Below are 18,590 nucleotides of genomic sequence, written 5' to 3' on the forward strand. Positions count from 1 at the left end.
GAATCACAGTGGTTTGGGTTGGAAGGGGCCTTAAAGCTCATCCAGTTCCAACCCCCTGCCATGGGCAGGGACACCTCCCACTATCCCAGGTTGCTCAGAGCTCCATCCAACCTGGCCTTGAGCACTTCCAGGGATGAGGCATCCACAGCTTCCCTGGGCAACCTGTACCAGTTGCTCCCCACACTCACAGGGAAGAATTTCAGTGTGAAGCCATTTCCCCTCGTCCCATCACTCCAGGCCCTTGTCCCAAGTCCCTCTCCAGCTGTCTTGGAGCCCCTTTAGGCCCTGGAAGGTGCTGTAAGGTCTCCCCAGAGCCTTCTCCTCTCCAGGCTGAATGGCCCCAGCTCTCCCAGCCTGTCTCTAGAGCAGAGGTGCTCCAGCCCTTGGAGCATCAATCTCTCTTTGCAGTCTGCACAACACACATAAAATCATTCCTACAGGAATTCCAGCTCCTCACACATGAGCAAGTTGAGTTCAGTGAGATGTCACAGTGACACAGAGTAACAGGGACAGAAAACAGAAAGGCCCACACCGAGGCCTTTTTAACAAGCAAAATATTTCAGATAGTACCAAACTCACTGTTTTCAACCAGGTAACAAAGTTCCTCAAAAAATCGATGTTTTGGATCCAGTTTTTCCAAGATCAATCCTTTGTAGCTTCTCTGGCTTCCAGGGAACCACCTCAGTGGATGAAGGTAGACATGGGTGCTACATTTTTGAGCAACCGAGTAATCACTACAGGAGTTTCGATAGCTCAGTCTGCAGGACTTTGGAACACTGATGGAATGCTTTGTGTTCTCAGGGCAAGTGTCAGACAAGTCATGTAGCTTTAAACTATGTATTTATTCAGCTTTAGTTCTGATAAAAGCTGGGCTCTTTAACAACAGCCACTTTAGCAGTGGGAGTTGCATGGCTGTAACGGAGAAAATTTGCTGTACAACACCCTCAAGTTACATGTCCTGGATGCTTAAACAGATTGCTGCAATTAAAAATACTAGGTTAAAAAAATGCCAGTGGCCAGACACTGTTTATTTAAAAATATCAAGCTGTACAAAAGGAAAACAAAGGTGATTTAATTTTCTGAAGTACTGATGATGGAGTTGCCACATGGCATCCACTGACCTTACCTTCAATATTTAACAAAAACTGTAAACAGTCCCAGTCATATTACAAAGATTAATTGCCATGTACAATAATTAGTAGCCAGCAGTTAACAACCAGAGATATTTTTCCATAATCTCTGCTCTTAGCTATAACAAGAAGCAGGCAGAGGGAAGACAGTTTACTTCATGTCATTCCTGACCTCCAGTTAATTTATGGAAGAGCTCTTCATCCAGTGTTTCATTCTGGTCTTTGGACCGTGTTGACAAGAAGATGTAGCCCCCAATATATTCATGGATGATTTTGCAGTCTGCACTCAGACAGGTGAAAGCAATGGAGACATTCTGGTCAAACTCGATGGCAACCTAAAGGAAACAGGGATGGCAAAATCAGGCACAGGGATAAACTGGATTGGGAAGAAAGAGCAAGTGTGGGAGCACAGCTGGATCACAAGTCCTGTGATGAAGCAGTACCTGCCTCTGCTAACCAAGATTTCTGTTCTGCTGCGTGTTGAGGGTGTTTGGCCGCTTGTTTCTTACTTTTCTGCTGTATCAGGGCCCTCTTGTGGTCAAAATATTTTTGCTTGTTCAGGCAGGCAACAAAATCGTGCTTTTAACTCTTTTTCCAGTGGCATATAGAGTGAGTGAACACTGGGAAGAGCAGGAGTGGCACTCCTGACTCTTTGTGCACTTCACCAACAATGTTTAATCTGGCCCCTGTTACCTTCTGACCTTAAATCTGCCTTTGGGCTCCAGGTTTTGGTTTCCAGCTACTATTAGTTCTAAAATGCAGCAAACTGAGCTTAGTTGCTAACTGCGGTTCCTGCCTTTTTTTTTGAGAGGGATTTAAAGGAAACCCAGCAAATTTACCAGGATTTACTCCCTGGCACAGGGAGTCCTGCAGGAGAGCAATAGGGAGCGTGTCTGATCTCTCCTGGTTCCAACAGATGGATGTGGAAAACTCTGTAAGCAGGAACAGTTTCCAAGGTGCTTCGATTTGCCTCAGGTCACACCAGTTCCACCCCACAAATCTGCAATTTACACAGTTGGCTTCAAGCTTTGAAACCCAAAATCAAGGACCACATATTGACAGGGTTGCTCACACTGTGGCCTTGCAATGTCAGTTTGGGATTTGAAAGACAAACCCCGTATCCTCAGTCTGTGACAGAGAATGAATCCCTACAGTTCAGAGGATGATGCACGAGCTGGACTGCACAGAGAGTTCAAATGAGATTTTTACTGACAGCAGTGAATGTCACAAGTTGGGATTCACCCTGGAGTCTCTGTATTTCATCCCATCAAACCCAAGGGCCACTTGTAAGGAATCAACTTGGTAGGAACCTTTTAAACTGATGATCTTTTAGTTCCTGACTTTTAAACTACAGACTCCTTCAGAAAAACTCCAGCCAGCTCATCACACAGCACGTCACAACATGTTCAAAATCTTTTCACTGAGGTTTGAAAATATTTTCTGAAGGCATCCTCCAGTGTGTCTGAACTGCAAGGAGTGAGGGCAGGGCTGTTCCAGCTTTACCTGGCGAATTTCCCAGTTCACATTCCACTGCTTCATGTTGGAGAACCTCCATGTTGTGATAGGATCTCCCGTGGCCATATCTATCCGGATCAGCCTGTTGTAGGACACCCCGAGCACATCATCCTTTTTGCTTCCTTTAAACCTGGAAAAAAAAACCCCCAAAACCTTTGAGCAGATCTGGTTGGCAACGATTTCTGTCTGGGGAAACGTTTCACCTGCTCTCCCCTGAAAGTGCAAAACCATGGGAAAAGTCACAACAGCCTGGGATCGAGGAGAGCGTGGACCCTTCTTTAGAACAGGATTGGTTATAAAGCAAAAGTGTAGGCTGGTGTACCATGGTGTAAGATGGAAAATAATCAGGCAGGTAGATCTGCCTGAAATCTTTTCTAATTGATTGTTTCCTGCTAAAAAAATACTGTTCTTTCTAAATGCATGAATTTTCATTTTATTTTTACTGGAAAAAAATGCCAACGATAATTTTCATTCCTTCCTTTCTCTAATGGTGAAACATGTTCCTCTAGTTACATTAACCTAAATTATATAATCAAAATAAATTTAATATTTTATATATCACCATTTTTATATCTTATATATGACCATTAAGTTATCAAAACAACTGTTGGCAATATATACATATTTCTGGGTATAAATGACATGGCAAAAATATTGAGACATTTTAACATTTCAATTTTTTTCTGATTAGAGATGAAAATTAAACATAAAAGTATCAGAACCTTTGGGGGGCAGAAATTTTTGAATTGGGAATAACTGGGAAAAGATCTCTCTGGTAAAGAAACCACCTTCCTGATGAAAGCTGGAAGAGATCTCACCTGTCTGCTCTTAGTAATTTCAGTATTTTAGATCCTGTTTGTGAACTTTCTCTCCTTAAATGTACTGGACTTTAGAGAAAGAATGTGACCTGGACACAATTTGTGCTTTACCTGACACCAAACTGAGATAAATTCACCCCAAGATGCTTTGCTTATGCTACAAAGCACAGTTTAGGTGTTGGTGTGTTTAAGGGGATTAGTGGTGACACACAGGGTGAAAATTCCCAAGGTCAGGGAGTTCAGGCAGAATCCTGGCTCCAGTTGACTCTCCAATGGCTCCCAGGAACAATTTAGAAACTGGAACACCCAAGGACCAACGTGGTCTTGTAATTCCCACAAGGCTACTGGGTTTTGGGAAGTCAGAGAGTTTAGCAGTCCAGATGTGGGCTGTTCTATGCCAGCTGGCCTCTGTGCCAGGAAGCAGCTCCCAGCTGCTTCAGTTTATACCACAGATGATTCCCAACTAGCCCTGGAAGAGGTATTGGGAACAGATTAAGGAAGGTGCCTCCAAGGATGGTTGTGTCAGTACTTTTCAGCTGTTTGGTGTTTTGTCAGGAGAAAAGACTGCAGGTCAGAACCCTGCTGTGTCCAAAGGAAGCTGCTGTGAACTCAACAGGACCTTTCTTGTGCTCACTGCTCTTCTGCATCAACTTAAAAAAGGGAGCATTTGCTGCTTTCTTAATGAAATGCCAAAGAAATCAGTGTTTTATCATATTCCAGTGAGCAAGGGTCAGAGTGAACACAAACTGCAAACCTGAGCACACCGGTGAGATGTGCATGTTTTACATTTCAGTGAGTCAGTACGTGATTTTAATGAATAACAACTAATCAAATGTAGTGATGTCAGTAAGGGTTTAATCCTAGAGATATTGTACCCCTGGCAAAACCCCACAGGTCTGTATGAAGGCAGGTGTAATGAACACGTTGTGGCAGCTTGGCACGGCTCTGGGATGTGATTACCTTACGATGTAGTAGGATAAGCCAAACTCGGGCAGGGACTGCCATGCCTGGATAAAACGCAGCTTGGCCTCCACCAGGGACATCTGGGATATGTTCTGGTGGGCCTCCAGAATGCGAGCAGTCAGCTGGGAAACACGGGAAGGGAGAAAGGTTTCAGTTGAGCGGAGAACAAAAATCCCGTTGCTTCCACTGAATCAAACACCGTCAGCTGAGACACCTCGTGCAGATGTACCACAGAGGGCACCTGGGGACAGACCCTGAGCACCAAGGGCAGGACAGAACAGGCCACCAGGGGCTGGGGGCTGGGTTTGTGCAGCACTGGCTCCATACACTGCTCTGGAGACTCCCCTCAGGATGGGTAGGCTGAGCTCTTTTGCAGCAACAGCAGTGGACAAGGAATTAGGTGGAGAGGAAGGAGAGGCACCCGGGCCAAGGGGACAGGAAGACCCTGCTGTTCCAGATGCAGAGTAACTTCCTGTCCTTAAAACCCCCCCTTCTTTCTCTGAAGAGACTTTCAGGGACAGTGTATCAGGAGCAGAACATCATGGATGACTCAGGCAGGGATGGGGATGTAGGAAAGGTGCTGAGACACCTGTCCCTGTGTTCACTTTAAAGAAAGGCCTCTTACAAAGGGACAAACGAGTACTGCAGGTGATCCTATTGTACACTTCCAAGTGCTGCTTGGATCCAGCCTCACCCCTCAGCAACCCCTGGAACCACCCACCCCCAGCCAGAGCCACCTCGGGATACCTGCTTGGACTTGTATTTCTTGGTGTAACGCAGCGAGACGAAGCATTCCGGTTTCATATCCACGCTCTCGGGATCAGAGGTAGCCTGGGCAGACATGTTCTTCATCTGCAGGAACGACAGGATCTTCTGCACCTCGGGCTGGTAGGAGCTGTCGGCCATGGTCCTGCCTTTGGAGGCCAGGACACAAGCAGCCATCCACCGAGCATATTGATCCTCCTGCAGCAGCACAGGGCACGGTTGGACACTGTTAGGCTTTACACCTTCAAGGGAATCCAGTACTTTGGAATAGATCCCCTCGGGAATTTTATCGCGTGACTGGATGTCACCCAATGAATGGTTTTACACCATTGGGTTTGACACATTTTAATACAAACGAAATGAACTGAAAACTCGTGTGAGATCCTGGTCACGTTGCCCTCATCTGAACGGGGACAGTTCTAATCCAGGAAAGAACAGAACAAAACCCAAACCTCAGCCTTCTGAAAACATCGGAACCAAATACTGGAATCTCCTTTTATTTTTTCATAGTTTGTTCTTTTTTTTCTTTCTACCAGCCTTACTTGGAAACTCGTGAAAACAGTGAGGATAAAATGCTATCATTGGAAAATGATACACACAGGATTATTGTCCTTTTATCTCCATAACCATCATGTATTTATTAGGCCACCACATCATTCTTAAATTTTACTAAAGGTCTAGGTAATAAACTCTCTGCAGCATCCTTATTTTTCTCTACAAATTCTAGGAGAGGACAACAGGTCTTCTAGACAACCTGCCATAAATCTGGAATACAGACTTCCCCTTGTCTTGTTACTCACGTTATCACATCTCAAATACACTTCATTCATGCCATCAGCAACAGGAATTAGCAACTTGATTCCAAACTTCTTCGCTGCAACATTTACATCTGGTACAACTTCACATCCTGGATCACAGAGAATCAGAAGGAAATTAATTGGTTTCATTCCTGTATCACTAATTTTAATTACTGATTTAGTACTAAAGGACTAGATTTAATACTAAAGTTGTTTTCCTTTGAGATCAGAGGACTTAGAAAAAGGAAAGAAAGGCAAATCCCTACCTTTTAGGTTTAGCTTCTCAATGGGTTCTCCCTGTGCAGACTCCTTGTTTTTAAAATAAGATATTGAAGTGTCTCTGAAGATAAACCAGTATGACTTGATAGCTTTGAGTGAGAGCTTCCTGGGCCTACAGGAAACAAAGGAATCACACTGGGTTCTATCAAAATGGACAAACTGCCAAGTCACTCACAAATATTCTGGTGGAGCTGAAATTTAAGGTCATGCCCTTGTATTCACTGCCTTGTAAGGGAGTAGAGACCATTTTTTGGCTTTATCTGAACATCTAATTGTCTAACACAACAAAATTCTATTCCTTCACTAATTACAGAGGTTCTGCAGCACTTCAGCAGAGAAAACCAGAGGTGTTAGCTCTATTTATTAGAGAAACACTTCACAAGTAGTGACAAAGGTCAGCAATGAAGTTAAAAGGAAGAAAAAAGAAAAACAACTATTCCAGTCCTTCCCTTTAAATCTAAGATGATGGTACAAAGAGTATAGAGCTGTCTGGAAAAGTGATTTATTAGACACACTCTTGCCTTCTCCAGACCCTTTCTAAAAATCCTAGTTTAGAATCCTTTCTAGAAAATGGTGATTTTTATGTTTAAATTAAAAAAAAAAAAGCAGATTTTCAAAACCGCCAAAGAATTTGGCTTTTAATTTCCCAATAACAACAACATTCTTCAAAAATAAGGGACTATAATTTTTTTAACCAAAAAAAAAAAAGCTGAAAACTTTATGGAAAGCTTTTTGAAAAAAATACTGTATTTCTCCACAATATTGTCACCCACCTGAAGCATCATTTACTATTGTGCTAATGTGGTGCAGGCTGAGAATAAATAGGAATAAAAGTCCACCATATGAATACTAAAGCAGTAGGACATGCAGAGCTTTGCATTTTTACCATTAAGCAAATAATTACAGGAGCAAAATGTTGTTGTTCCTTTAAAGACAGTGCAGAAAGTTTCTACAATGTCTTAGGTTTAGTAAGTGATTTATCAAGAACACAGGAACTTTTTCCTGATGAAAAATAACAACTGAACGCTTTTAAAAGCAAACTCTTTTAAAAACCTCTTTTAAAAGCAAAGCTCCACTGCTGGGGGAAAACAAACAATCCATTGTTAAAAGCTTGAATTCCCTTTCTTCTGAAGGCACCTGAATAATCTGAATGTCAAATAAAATTCCTAATTGGAAATTAATAATTAACAGTTCTGAACAGTCAACAACAGTTACCATTTTTCAGGTGCAGTTTTCAGTTCCCATCTGTCCACGGAATGAATCTGATAAATATTCGTGCAACAGAAAACTTTATCTTTCTGAAACACAAAGGCTGTTTTCTGATAAAAGGCACTGCAGACTTGAGGTCTCTGCAGTCGTTCAGATCACCCACAAATCAAGATATTACAGCGGGATCACAGAAACTCATTTTGATATTGAAAAAACAGCCTCTGTGTTTGGTTAGAAAAGGGGTCATTTCTTTCATTTAAAAAAATACATTCCCCAGGGTTGCTTTCAGAAATTCTCCTCAGGGAGAACTGCGAGTTTCTTCTAGTTTTTCATTGGCAAAAACCAGTAAAATGGGATCGAAAACAGAACTGTAGAGTTTTGTTTAGAGATGAGTGATGAGCATGATCTTTTAATAAGTACAAGTTTAGTTACCCCAGCGCCCCAAAAGCTGGAAAGATTTGCCAGAAGAAGCAAGAGAAAGACTGGAAGAGGATGGTATTAGGATATATCAGGGGTATATGTTAATTTATAACTGTAGGATCTGCTGTTAGATTAGAGTGAGAAACTCAGGAGGTCTCTTGTAAGGTTAAGCCTGTTTTATTCAGCTTAAGGTTTTGCCTGGTTTATTATTAATGTCAACAACTCACCTAACTAGCCTGAGATTATCAGCAAGTTTTGGGATGTCTGTGATGTCCTCCTATTGGGAACAATTAGGAATAACTTTAGTACAATGCACTCTGTTAGAAAACCCAAGAACTGGGTGGGATCATCAGAGCCAACACCTTTGCCACCGTGACAGCCATTCCAGGATCCCAAAGGACCTACCAAAATGTTACTTGTGCTTCCACCTTCCAGTGTCACTTCCAGGTTAGAAAGTGCAGCTTCTACTTCATCTACTTCCGATTCACAGGTGGAATCTTGTGCCTCTGACGACAGTGACAACTTGCTGACATGATACTGCAATAAAACATCAGTAAAAACAACAGTCAGTGTATCAATTAGCAACACACAGCACACGAAAAGGACCATTTGGCCTTCTGGGCCTTGGACAACTGTGTGGAGTTCTGCAGCACAGAACCAGGGTTTTTTCCCAAGGAAACAGGGATGTCCATTATGCTCTCCAGTGCAATGGCTGATAACAGTTTCCTATTTTAATTGCCAGTGTTTGCATCCCCTCACTGTTACAATTTTCCCTGTTCTGGGAAGGGGACAAGATGCTACATTTGCATCCTTGGAACTGCAAGCTTTAAGTGCCATCCACACCCGGTGGAAACTCGGAGCAAAGTTCTCTGGTGTTCTGCAGCGCCAGGCTGTGAATTTTTGGCAGCTCCATTTACATTTGAAAGGAAGGAATTTATTATCAGCAAACATTCGTGCCTTATTCCCCACAGCCAGGGCCTGAGTTGTGCTCGCTCACGTTAAATTTCCGTGTGCTCCCCAGTGCCCTTCCCTTCATATTGTACTGCAGCTTTTTCTCTGTCTGTTCTGAACATTCAGAAATGTTCAGGAAGGAGAGGTGAAAGGATGGTAGCAACACTTCATACTCATCTTCTGATATCTGATATCAAAGTGGCATCCTGGGTGTGGTTTGCTCTAGACAATGTTAGTAAGTGGTTCCATACTTGCATGTGCCCGTTTGAACAACGGTGTCACTGCTGCTCCTGACTTGGGTTGGTTTAGCTGCTGGATGCTGCTTATTGTTTCTCACCCAAAGAGCAGACCCCAATCCAAGCAGAGCTGTTGGGCTCTCTCCTGGTCCTGTCCTAGCTTGTGCCTGCCTCCTGAGGAAACAGGTTTTGCCACTTGGATCAAGTACGTGCCTGTATGGCAGCGAAGATCAGCATTTCCTCCTCCGTGCAGTCGATCTCCTCCAGCAGGATGGCCCAGCGGGCCTGCTCGTAGAGCTGGTTGATTCTCACTGCATCATACTGGAGCAAAAAAAGAACAACACTGGCCATTAATGACCCAGGTACAGATTCATAATCAGCTGATCTAACACCGGGCTGAGCCACAACCGTTGTTTCCTTCCTCCTCCCACCTCTGCCTTGTTCCCTTCTCCTGTACCAGCTTGTGTGCCTGGGCACAGTGACTTGCTGAGCCAACAGAAAACGCACCAGGAGCCCTTGGCTGAGGCAGAAGGGGAGATTAAGACACCCCCTTTTGAGGCAGCAGGCCCTGGAGTGGTGTAGCAGAACTGTGAAACCACACCGTGGGAGTGACAGCAGCGTGACAGGGCTGGTACGAGGGTGACACGCGGAACTCTTGTCCCTCACTTCCCCTCTTTGCTCTTGGCTCTTTCAGTTCCGGTTCTGCCTTTGCAGCAGCTTCATGTTAGTCAGATCTGCCTTAATTCACCATCCCTTTTTTGGACAGTGCTTTTTTTCTTATTATCTATGTGGTTAATAAGCTGAAGTGACTCAGAAATATTCAGCCCCAGAGCTGGTGAGATGTAGGTGCTGGGAGGGTAAACCTTGGGGCATGAGCTCTCCCAGCAGAGGGGAGATATTCAGCTGCCTGAAGTATTTTTGGGCTGTGGCTCCGTGGCTGGCTGGGACAAAGAAGGGAAATGTTTGGGCTGCTGAGTTTGAGACCCATTTCAGTAGGGGTGACATTTCACCCCAAACCACGCCACATGAACTGGAAAGTGTCCTGATCCCTTCTGAGGGGTTCAGCCCAGAAAAGCTGTGAAATTCAGTGAGGACAGTGGAACAGAAATGTAATTTTTAAGTTCATTTTCAAAAGCAGGGCTTATACCATTACATCATTTAGGTCTAGTTTTCCCCTTAATTTTTTCATGTCAAAAGAGAGAGAGAGAAAGTAAACCAGCCCCTCTGGAAATATGGATACTGTTTCTGGAGCTCTTCAGAGCTCTCATGGTTATACTTAAGATCTTAAGAACAGTGTCCAGAGGGTAAAAGTGCAGCTGTAGCTGAGAGGAAGAAATTGGATTTGATTTCTGAAGGGCCTGTAACAAATCCTAGCTAAAATCCTATATACATATCTACATTCTATATTATTATGTAACTCCTTGACATGAAAGCAAGCAAACAATGAATAGCAATAAAAACAAAGCTCTTACTTTTGGATTCAAATCAAAGAAAGTGTAATATTTAAAGCGTAGAAGAAGCTGATCCTCCTCCAGAACGCCTTGTTCCATAAGGGATCGAGAGGAATCCAGCCAGCTGGGGAAGAAAACAACCCACAGATTCATCTGCACAGGAAAAACCCCAACACGTGCAGAGCTCCAATGCAATTGTCAAACAAAAGTGGGAACAAACAGCTCTAATTCCTGCAAGTCCAGGGAAAAGTCACTCAAGAAGGTATAATGTTCGTAGGGATTTCCAACTTTCCTTGTATAAACAATACCTACAATCTTCCTAATTTTTTTTCTCCAGCTCTACTCAAAACATGAGGAGTAGATGCCAGGAACTAAGCAGTTGTGGGGTGACCAATGCCAGTAAGATTCTTTCTTCTTCGTCCCCAAAAACGGGAGGTTCAGTTAAACGAGGGGAAGAATCTGCCTGTAATATTTTGAATTCCCATTTTGATTCCAGTATTTGCTGGTTTATAATTCCAGCCCCTTCTGTCATCCAGTGAAATCCAATGAAAATATCCAAGTCACTGTTAAATGCCCCACAGATGACTGACAATCCATATTTTAGTGCTAGAGGGACAATCCTCTCACACCGTGAGAGCCCTGAGTGCTCTGTACTCTCTGTGGTGGACAAAAAGCAATGTTTGCTTGTGCAGAACTCACTCAATCACCTACTTGTGGTGCAAAATTACTGAATTTACCCACATGCCCATTCCCATTTAAAGCCTTGGGAGTTTGCTGTCCAAACTGACAATGACATCACTGACCACTTTAAAAGCAAAGGATCTCAAAGAGAGGCACCTTACCCTGCATTAAGCTTGGCTTTGTCAGCCAAGCTCCGTGGCTGGTACATCTCTGCCAGCATTTCTGGGGAACAGTTGGGATAACTGAGGGCCAGGACGTTGCAGTTCTGCTCAGTCAAGGGGCTGTCACTGAACCAGGTGATTGTGGAGGAAGCTGGTGACCCACTGACAGGATCATAAATGGGTGTCATGGTTTTACTATACAATCCTGGATTTGCTGCAAGTTAAGAGTGTAACACATTATTCCAGGGAAAACTGGTCTTGTCTTCCCATCATAAAAACCCCTTTTCTTTCAAGGCAGTTTCCTATCTCTGCTGTTTCCACCTGGGCTTGTCCTTTCCCAGGTGAGGTGGCCTCAGGGACAGAAGTGCTCTGTGAGATATCTCAGTTGTGCTGGACACAGGAAACACACTTTCAAGCCTTTATTTCTCATTTTCCTTGCAGGTTGCCAAATTTCATGAATATTTGTGTGCAGGGCCACAGCTGATGACCTGTTTGCTGGTATGGCCTTTCTCTTATCAGTGGAAAGGAAAACATTTGTAGAAACAACAGGAAAATATCGATATATTGGAGATTTCCTGAAGCCACTGATTTCAGGCTCTGTGTCTGTGACTACCATCCTACATGAACTGGTCTCCCTGGGTTTAATTGCATAACAAAGAGTTCCTTCCTCTTTTTGACTTTCACTCGGAAGAATAAAATCATATCGACTCCTCATTACCTGGTAATCCAGAACTCGCTGGGGAGTTGCACAGGTTTAAAATATCTTCTGTAACTGGTTCTTTGCTGCTCTTGTCCTTTTTCTTTTTCTTTTTGAGTGTGTCTCCTGATTGCTTCAGCAAAGAGAGTTCTTCTGAGCGTCTGATATCTGCAAGGGCAGTTTGGGAAGTGAAGCAAGACGAGACTTAGCAGATTCAGGAAGCTCCACGTTGCAATCTGAACTTCATTTTTAGCAGGTTCAAAGCAGTAGCCATGGAAAATCCAGTAATTCTGTAACAAGGCTTTGGGCTGTGAGAGGGAGTTTTCACAGGATTTAAGCCCGGTTTTGTGGGAAGTGTAAGTGCATTTTAGAGCAACAGGAAAACTCTTTCTCCCTTGTGGCTCTGCAGTCACCTTTGGGCATAGTATCTGAAGTTATGAATATCTGAATTATCAATAAGCAAGAACCACTGTGTTTGAAGCTCATGCCTTTTATATTCACTGTATTTCTCACACAAGTTTCTGTCTGGGCTGTCCACTGTTCCCTGATGCACTACTCATTCAGACAGGTATTCTCAGCTGCAAACCTGGCACTTCACTTCTGAGGAACACTTTTCCCCCGGGGTAAACAAAGGCTTTTTTTTTTTTTTTTTGACAGTATTCACTCCTGAGGAAAGTTACAGCATTCCTGCACTGACTCAGTCTGGGAGAAATATTTAATTTGGCCAAATGCCAGTTGTATAATTATGGCATCGTTATAGCAGAGCTGTTAAGTATGATAAAGACAGGCTACACCTTTCACAATCCACTGCCAGGAGGTGGAATTGGAAGCTGCCTTGTGGTCAACATGAGGCAGTAAATTCCTTCTGAAGATGAGGGTGTTACTGGGCTGAGCTCTGAAGACCTAAATTAAAACGAGGATTTTAATCCCCATTTTACCCTAAAGCTAAGGGATTTTGAAGATGGTTTGCAGACTCAAATTATTCCCTGCTGAGCACAGGCACATCCCTGGCATTCCCCAAAACCTCATCTCCACATGGAGGTGCTCCATTATTGGAAAGAGGGACTTGGAGCCTCAGTGCTGCGAGACATTCGTGGGCTGGTGTGGGGTCATTAGATATGCTCTGATCTGAACAGGTTTGGGCATATAAAAGTTTTGACCATTCAAAACATGCTACTTCTGAAGTGAATATATAACCACTATGTTAAGTAAAAATAGGTGATAAATCAGTTGACACCATAAAATGGCCTGTGGTGAAGGCTGGTGTAGGACACTGATAAGCTCCAGCTCTCAGTCAATGGCACGGAATAATCAGGACCGAGTCCTGCTCCAGGAGGACCAAGATTCCTACGAAACCACCAACAGGACCTTGACTATCCAGTCCTCCTGCAGCTCTTGGGACACATCTCTGACAGTGTGTGCATCAGTTCTCACAGAGACTGAGAACCACTGACATGCACTGCACACTAAAAACCAAAAAATCTGTCTCAAATTTCTCCTTGAGCTCAACAGTTCTGTGAGGAAGGACTTCACACCAAAACAGAGTCACCCAATGAAACACTCCAACTTAGTTGCCAGAGGGGGTTTATCTTTACTTACTGAGAATTTTGCAGATGTCACTGACAGCTCTGAACACCATGGCAGAGAAGCTGACTTTGAGCCTCACCGTCTTCATGTTTGGCAGGCGGAGCCGCAGCATTTTGTGCTGGGGGGTGAAGAACAGCTTGGCATCTGCCTGCACCCCACACTTGTCCAGTGTCCAGTGGGTTTTCAGAAGCCAACACTTCTTTTGCTCCCACCAAAAAGCATAGTCTGACCAGTCTTGTGATATATCTAGGAAAACACGACATGGTTGTTAACGAACTGTGGAGAAAATATGCAAAAAAACTCGGTTTGGAAACAGTTCCCTGCAAATAGGAATATTTATTCACATTAAGCAGCAACCACAGCTCCTGAGGTCTGAACCCCATTTGCTGAATACTTGTGGCAGTCACTGGGAACTAACTTTGTCAATGTGTAGCAGCAGGTAGAGTTGCTGTGTGGTCTTGGTTGAGCTGTTCCCATCTTTTGCATCATTCCTCCTTCCTCCTCATCAGCTCTGCCACACAGAGGCTGTTCCTCAGCGTCTCTAACACAGCAGAGCCCTGGCCTATGGTGGAGTTCCCTGGTCAAAACTGCGACTCAAATTTGCTTTAAATATTAATACTGAAAGCTTTTCACACTAGTTGAGTACTAGTGAAAAAAATACTGTGAAAAATTAGCCTTCTGACCCCGTGGAAACTCCGACTGCATCGGTTTCCGGCTCAGTCGTGTGTGTAAGGGTGCAGAGGGTGACAGAAGTATTTTCCACCTGTGCTCACTTGCTGTGACTGCACACAGGGTATTTTACTTTCCATTTCTTAACCTTGACTTGGTCAGTCTCAGCTGTTCCCTCCTGAATGTGTGCAATGGATAATGTGGCTCAGATTTTATCTAGAACGCCCCAAAAGCACAGGAAACAGTAACTTCTGAAGTGCCTTTTAACAACTAATCCTGTCTCTTTGACTGCCACAGGTAGATAAATGAGGCATCAGCCCCCCAAACTGCCCACCTATAACATCTGTCTGGGAAGGGAGTTGAATAGTCAGCCTGCTCTGATTATTTTTGTCAAACTGGAAGGGCAAACCCAAAGTTTTGTTTGCACTGTGGTAGCACAGGGGCTTTGGCCACAGACAGGGAGGGGTCCTGACCACATAAAACCCCGAGTCTGAGCATCTCCACGCTCTGTGCCGTGGCACAAGCGAGGCAGCACCATTTCAAAACCTGCACAGCCTCTCTTTGTAGAGGGAAAGCTGCACTTATTACTTGCATAACACTGTGTAAATGAAACAGGTCTTTACTCACTCATTTTTTCTACTAATTTCAGCATCAGTCCTCCAATGTGAAGGTCCCCTGTGACCTGTAGTAAAAATTCCTTTTCTACGCCTTCATGTTGATGGTCAACTGTCAGCAAGAGCTCCCAGGTGTGAGACCCATAGTCAGTTGAGGAACTCATGTTGGAAAAGGTCTGTGTGAGCTCTGCAAAAACAAACAGGATGTTTTTTCTCCACTCTCCCAAACAAATGCATTTCTCCACAGTCTCAACACAATTCCACGCTGCCAAGACTTCTCAGCGGCCTTGGCTGGAACTTCAGAGGTGTTATCTTGTTACCTCTGAACTAGACTCTGCTCTGGTGATTGCTGTTGCAAGATAGCAACGGGGTGGGGGGGTTTTGTTTTTATTTTGATTTCACCTCTCCCCCAACTCAGCTGCCTCCAGTTGGGGAGAGATGGCCCAGTTTCACTTGGGTTTTACCACCATCCAGGGCTAATCTGCCAGCCTGGACACCAAAGCCTGCAGCTGTGGGTGGGATCTGTTTTGGCAATCTGTCCAGTGAGCGAAGGAATTTCGTTGACTTGTGCACTCAGAGCTGTAATTTTCACTGCAAATCAAAGTTTACACTTGCAGTTCTGCCAGCTTGGGCCCATGGGACCAAATCCAGGGAGTAGTTTTACCTATTTGGGTAGGTGAGAGGGGAGACAATTAACCTTAGTGGCTCTCTGCCAGCAATATCCAGGCACAGAACTGCAGTTCCTGTTGCCTCCCACAGGGACATGTCCTGTCTCAGCAGGGGGAATTGTCTGGGATCCCACCAGGCTCCTGCCAGGACAGGTAAACAGTAATGGTGCCAAGCCAAAGCAGAGAAGATGCTCCAAGTAGAAGCTTTGGTTGTCATCAGCTGAGTTCCAATTCCTGAAGAAAGAGCTTGTAGGTACAAGGTGACTGATGCTGCAGGCAGGGTCTGTGATATTTAACCAGCGAGAGAAGATACCACATCAGCTCTCTGACCTGAAACAAGGCTTTGCAGCTGAGGCTTAAGGCACTAAAGTCAGTGACTTCCACTTATTGCAGATTTTCAGCAACACACCCAGGTCACAGACACAGCTGAAGGTGCCCCACACAGGCTGCTTTTAACACAAAAACAGGGAGCTGTTTACAAAGAAGGCCAGGGGGGGATGTAACAGTGTTAATAGGCTGTTGTAGATTTTTTTAAAAAACAAGTAGTCAGTAACTTAAAACCTTTATCCTAAAAGTTAAGTCAAACCCAGAAAAATCAAGGGTGGTTGGCACAGGTAAGGAGCGAGAGAAGGAATGACCTTTTCTGGGACTGACTGCGGGACAAGATCAGACCGAATTTGATATGTTGTTAATTATGTTTCCTGCAGAATTTGTGTTAGGGAGTACAGTGTAAATCCAAGTCATCTGTTTAAGTGAAGTTCTCTTAAAATCTGTGCTCACAACACAGTGTTGTAGACATGGTTTCTTCAACTCCTTTGGGCTTGGGTCATACCTGGTGTCAACACCACTGATATAAAAGTTGGTATCGAAGGGAGAATAGAAATGAGCTGGTAATGACAAATTCTACTAATAAGGAAAAGTGAGTCAAACGTAAAGGCAAAAGATTTCAAAGATTAAATTAAGATTTTAAAGATTAGATGGATTCCCCCTTCAATGAATGACAACATATAAATGAAGCAATGTCCAGCTCAAAGCCATCCTTTCAGGGGGAAATCCCCTTACCAACGAGTTCTACTGGGACAGAGCTGTGAGCCTGCCCGGAAATTCTAAAATTACAATGACATTTAGAGAGCCCTAAGTCAGAAAACTGCAACTTCCTAACTGTGTGACTCCAAGAGGCCAATTTACACCACTGAACAAGCACTATTGTTAGCCGGGATCTTGGATGTGCCAGCCCACACCTTTTCACCAAACAGTTACTAAACCAACAAGGGTTGATACTTATCCAAGAAGTTTGCTTGGCTTGCCTTGGTAAATAAAGGCATTGTGTTGGACACTGGGAAACCCTGTGGCTTTCCTGCCTCTGGGACAGAGGATTTGGAATTTGTGCTGCTGTGTGCCACATGGATTTATTTCAGAGCTCAGCTATGCTTTAGACCGAGTGGAAGGGAAGGGCTGGGACTCTCCTGAAGCATCCAAGGGACAGCTCCCAAGGGGTCTCCCAAGCAGGTGGGGCTTCCAGCACAAGGGCAGTGCAAGGTGCAGAGAACAGCTGTCGTTCCTGACTTTAGAAAAATCAGGATGCCCCTAGTGAAGCTCCCAAGCATCACTAACAACTCCAACAGTAATCCACAGCCGGCCTACGGATAAGAACGACGTGATTTTATTTCAGGAGCGCGGGGTGGAATGTGGCAGATGAACTACACCTGTGCCCACCCTTCTTCCACCATAAACCAGTGTTGTTACAGAGAAGCACCAGTCTCACCTGCCCTCTTGTACCAGCGAAAACATTTGGGAGCTGATCTGTATTTTTTTTTTTGTTTCTTTTTAAATTTGGTTTCGCTTCCCAGTCTAATTCTGCACACAAATGCCTGTGCTGAAAATGAGCAGCCCAAGGGGTGGGTGAAACCCTTTCCTTCTTCATGCCGAGTTGGAAATCCATGGCCTCGGTGCAGCTAATCCTGGCACTGCATCATTCCCTAAAGCCGCTCTCTTCCCCACTTCCTCTGCAATCCAGGAGGTTTCAGTTTGGAGATAAGGCAACGCAAACACTAGTAAATCTACCGGAGCTCGCAGCACAAAGCCTGCTCGTGAAAATGGGCACAAGCGAAGCAACCAACTCCTGAGCATGAAAACCCAACCGACCCCAAACTGCCAGGACTCCACGTCCCACAACCTCCAGGTCAAGCCTGGATCTGCTCAGGAACGCGCCCCAGCTCCCGGGCTTCACGTGGGCTCAGCTGCAAGGCCTGGCACGGGCAGATCAGACAGGCCAGAAACGTGTCTCCAGGGCACTGCTGACTCCGGTCGGGATTTCCACAGCGCGCTCTGCCCAACCCAGCCACCGACGAGCAGCGATGGCTCGACAGACCGAGCTCTGCGCGGGTCTCAGCACGCACAGCCCCAAACTTCAAACCGTGCGTGGGAGCGAAGGAGGATGCGAGCCGTGCTCGAGCAAGGCGCTAAACACCCGGGGTTAAGGTCGAGAGGGGCGAAACGATGTTTCCCGGAGTATCCCTCGGGCCGGCGGTGCCCGGGGGGTCCCGCGGAGCAGCGCCCGCGGCAGCGCCCGCTTTGAGGAAGTGCCGGGCGGCCGCGGAGGAGGCGCCCGCGGGGGCCCGGAGCGCCGAACCGCGGCCAAAAGCGCCGGCAAAGGAAGGAATAACCGCGGGTGGTCGGGCACTCCCGCCGCAGGTGCAGCGCAGGGCCGCCCGCAGGTGGTGCCCCGGGGCCGCTCCCGCATCGCCCGCGCTCCCGCAGCGCTGCCCGCGCTCCCTCACCTGCCGGCCCCGCTGGCAGCGCTGCCCGCGCCTCCCGCGCCCTTCGCCGCCACCTGCCTCTGAGACGCGAGGGGAGGAGCGGCACCCCCGCGGGAGGCGGCCCTTCCTTTCTTCCCCTTCCCCTTCCCTCCGCCCCGCGAGACGTGGGAGCGCGTCCCGCCCGGAGACAGCACCCCAAAGGTGACCCCGAAGCCAGCGA

At 45.5% G+C, this 18,590-nt stretch overlaps 2 protein-coding genes across 2 annotated transcripts in view; one reads left to right on the forward strand and one right to left on the reverse strand.

The window, feature by feature from the left end:
- BMP2 (bone morphogenetic protein 2) overlaps positions 1 to 18,590 on the forward strand; it is a 217,469-nt gene that overhangs the window by 19,359 nt on the left and 179,520 nt on the right. The window lies entirely within an intron of this gene.
- FERMT1 (fermitin family member 1) lies at positions 1,292 to 18,488 on the reverse strand. The gene is made up of 15 exons (XM_017821789.1): positions 18,392 to 18,488; positions 14,957 to 15,130; positions 13,673 to 13,906; positions 12,095 to 12,241; positions 11,377 to 11,590; positions 10,556 to 10,658; positions 9,297 to 9,404; positions 8,302 to 8,433; positions 8,124 to 8,173; positions 6,255 to 6,379; positions 5,992 to 6,098; positions 5,174 to 5,389; positions 4,424 to 4,548; positions 2,634 to 2,775; positions 1,292 to 1,465 (listed from the first exon to the last, which is right to left on the reverse strand). The coding sequence occupies exons 2-15, from the start codon at positions 15,105 to 15,107 to the stop codon at positions 1,292 to 1,294; spliced, it is 2,028 nt and encodes a 675-aa protein (XP_017677278.1). The 5' UTR covers positions 15,108 to 15,130; positions 18,392 to 18,488.

Source organism: Lepidothrix coronata, unplaced genomic scaffold (genome assembly GCF_001604755.1).
Source record: "Lepidothrix coronata isolate B3197 unplaced genomic scaffold, Lepidothrix_coronata-1.0 Scaffold92, whole genome shotgun sequence".
In the NCBI taxonomy this organism is placed as follows: Eukaryota; Metazoa; Chordata; class Aves; order Passeriformes; family Pipridae; genus Lepidothrix; species Lepidothrix coronata.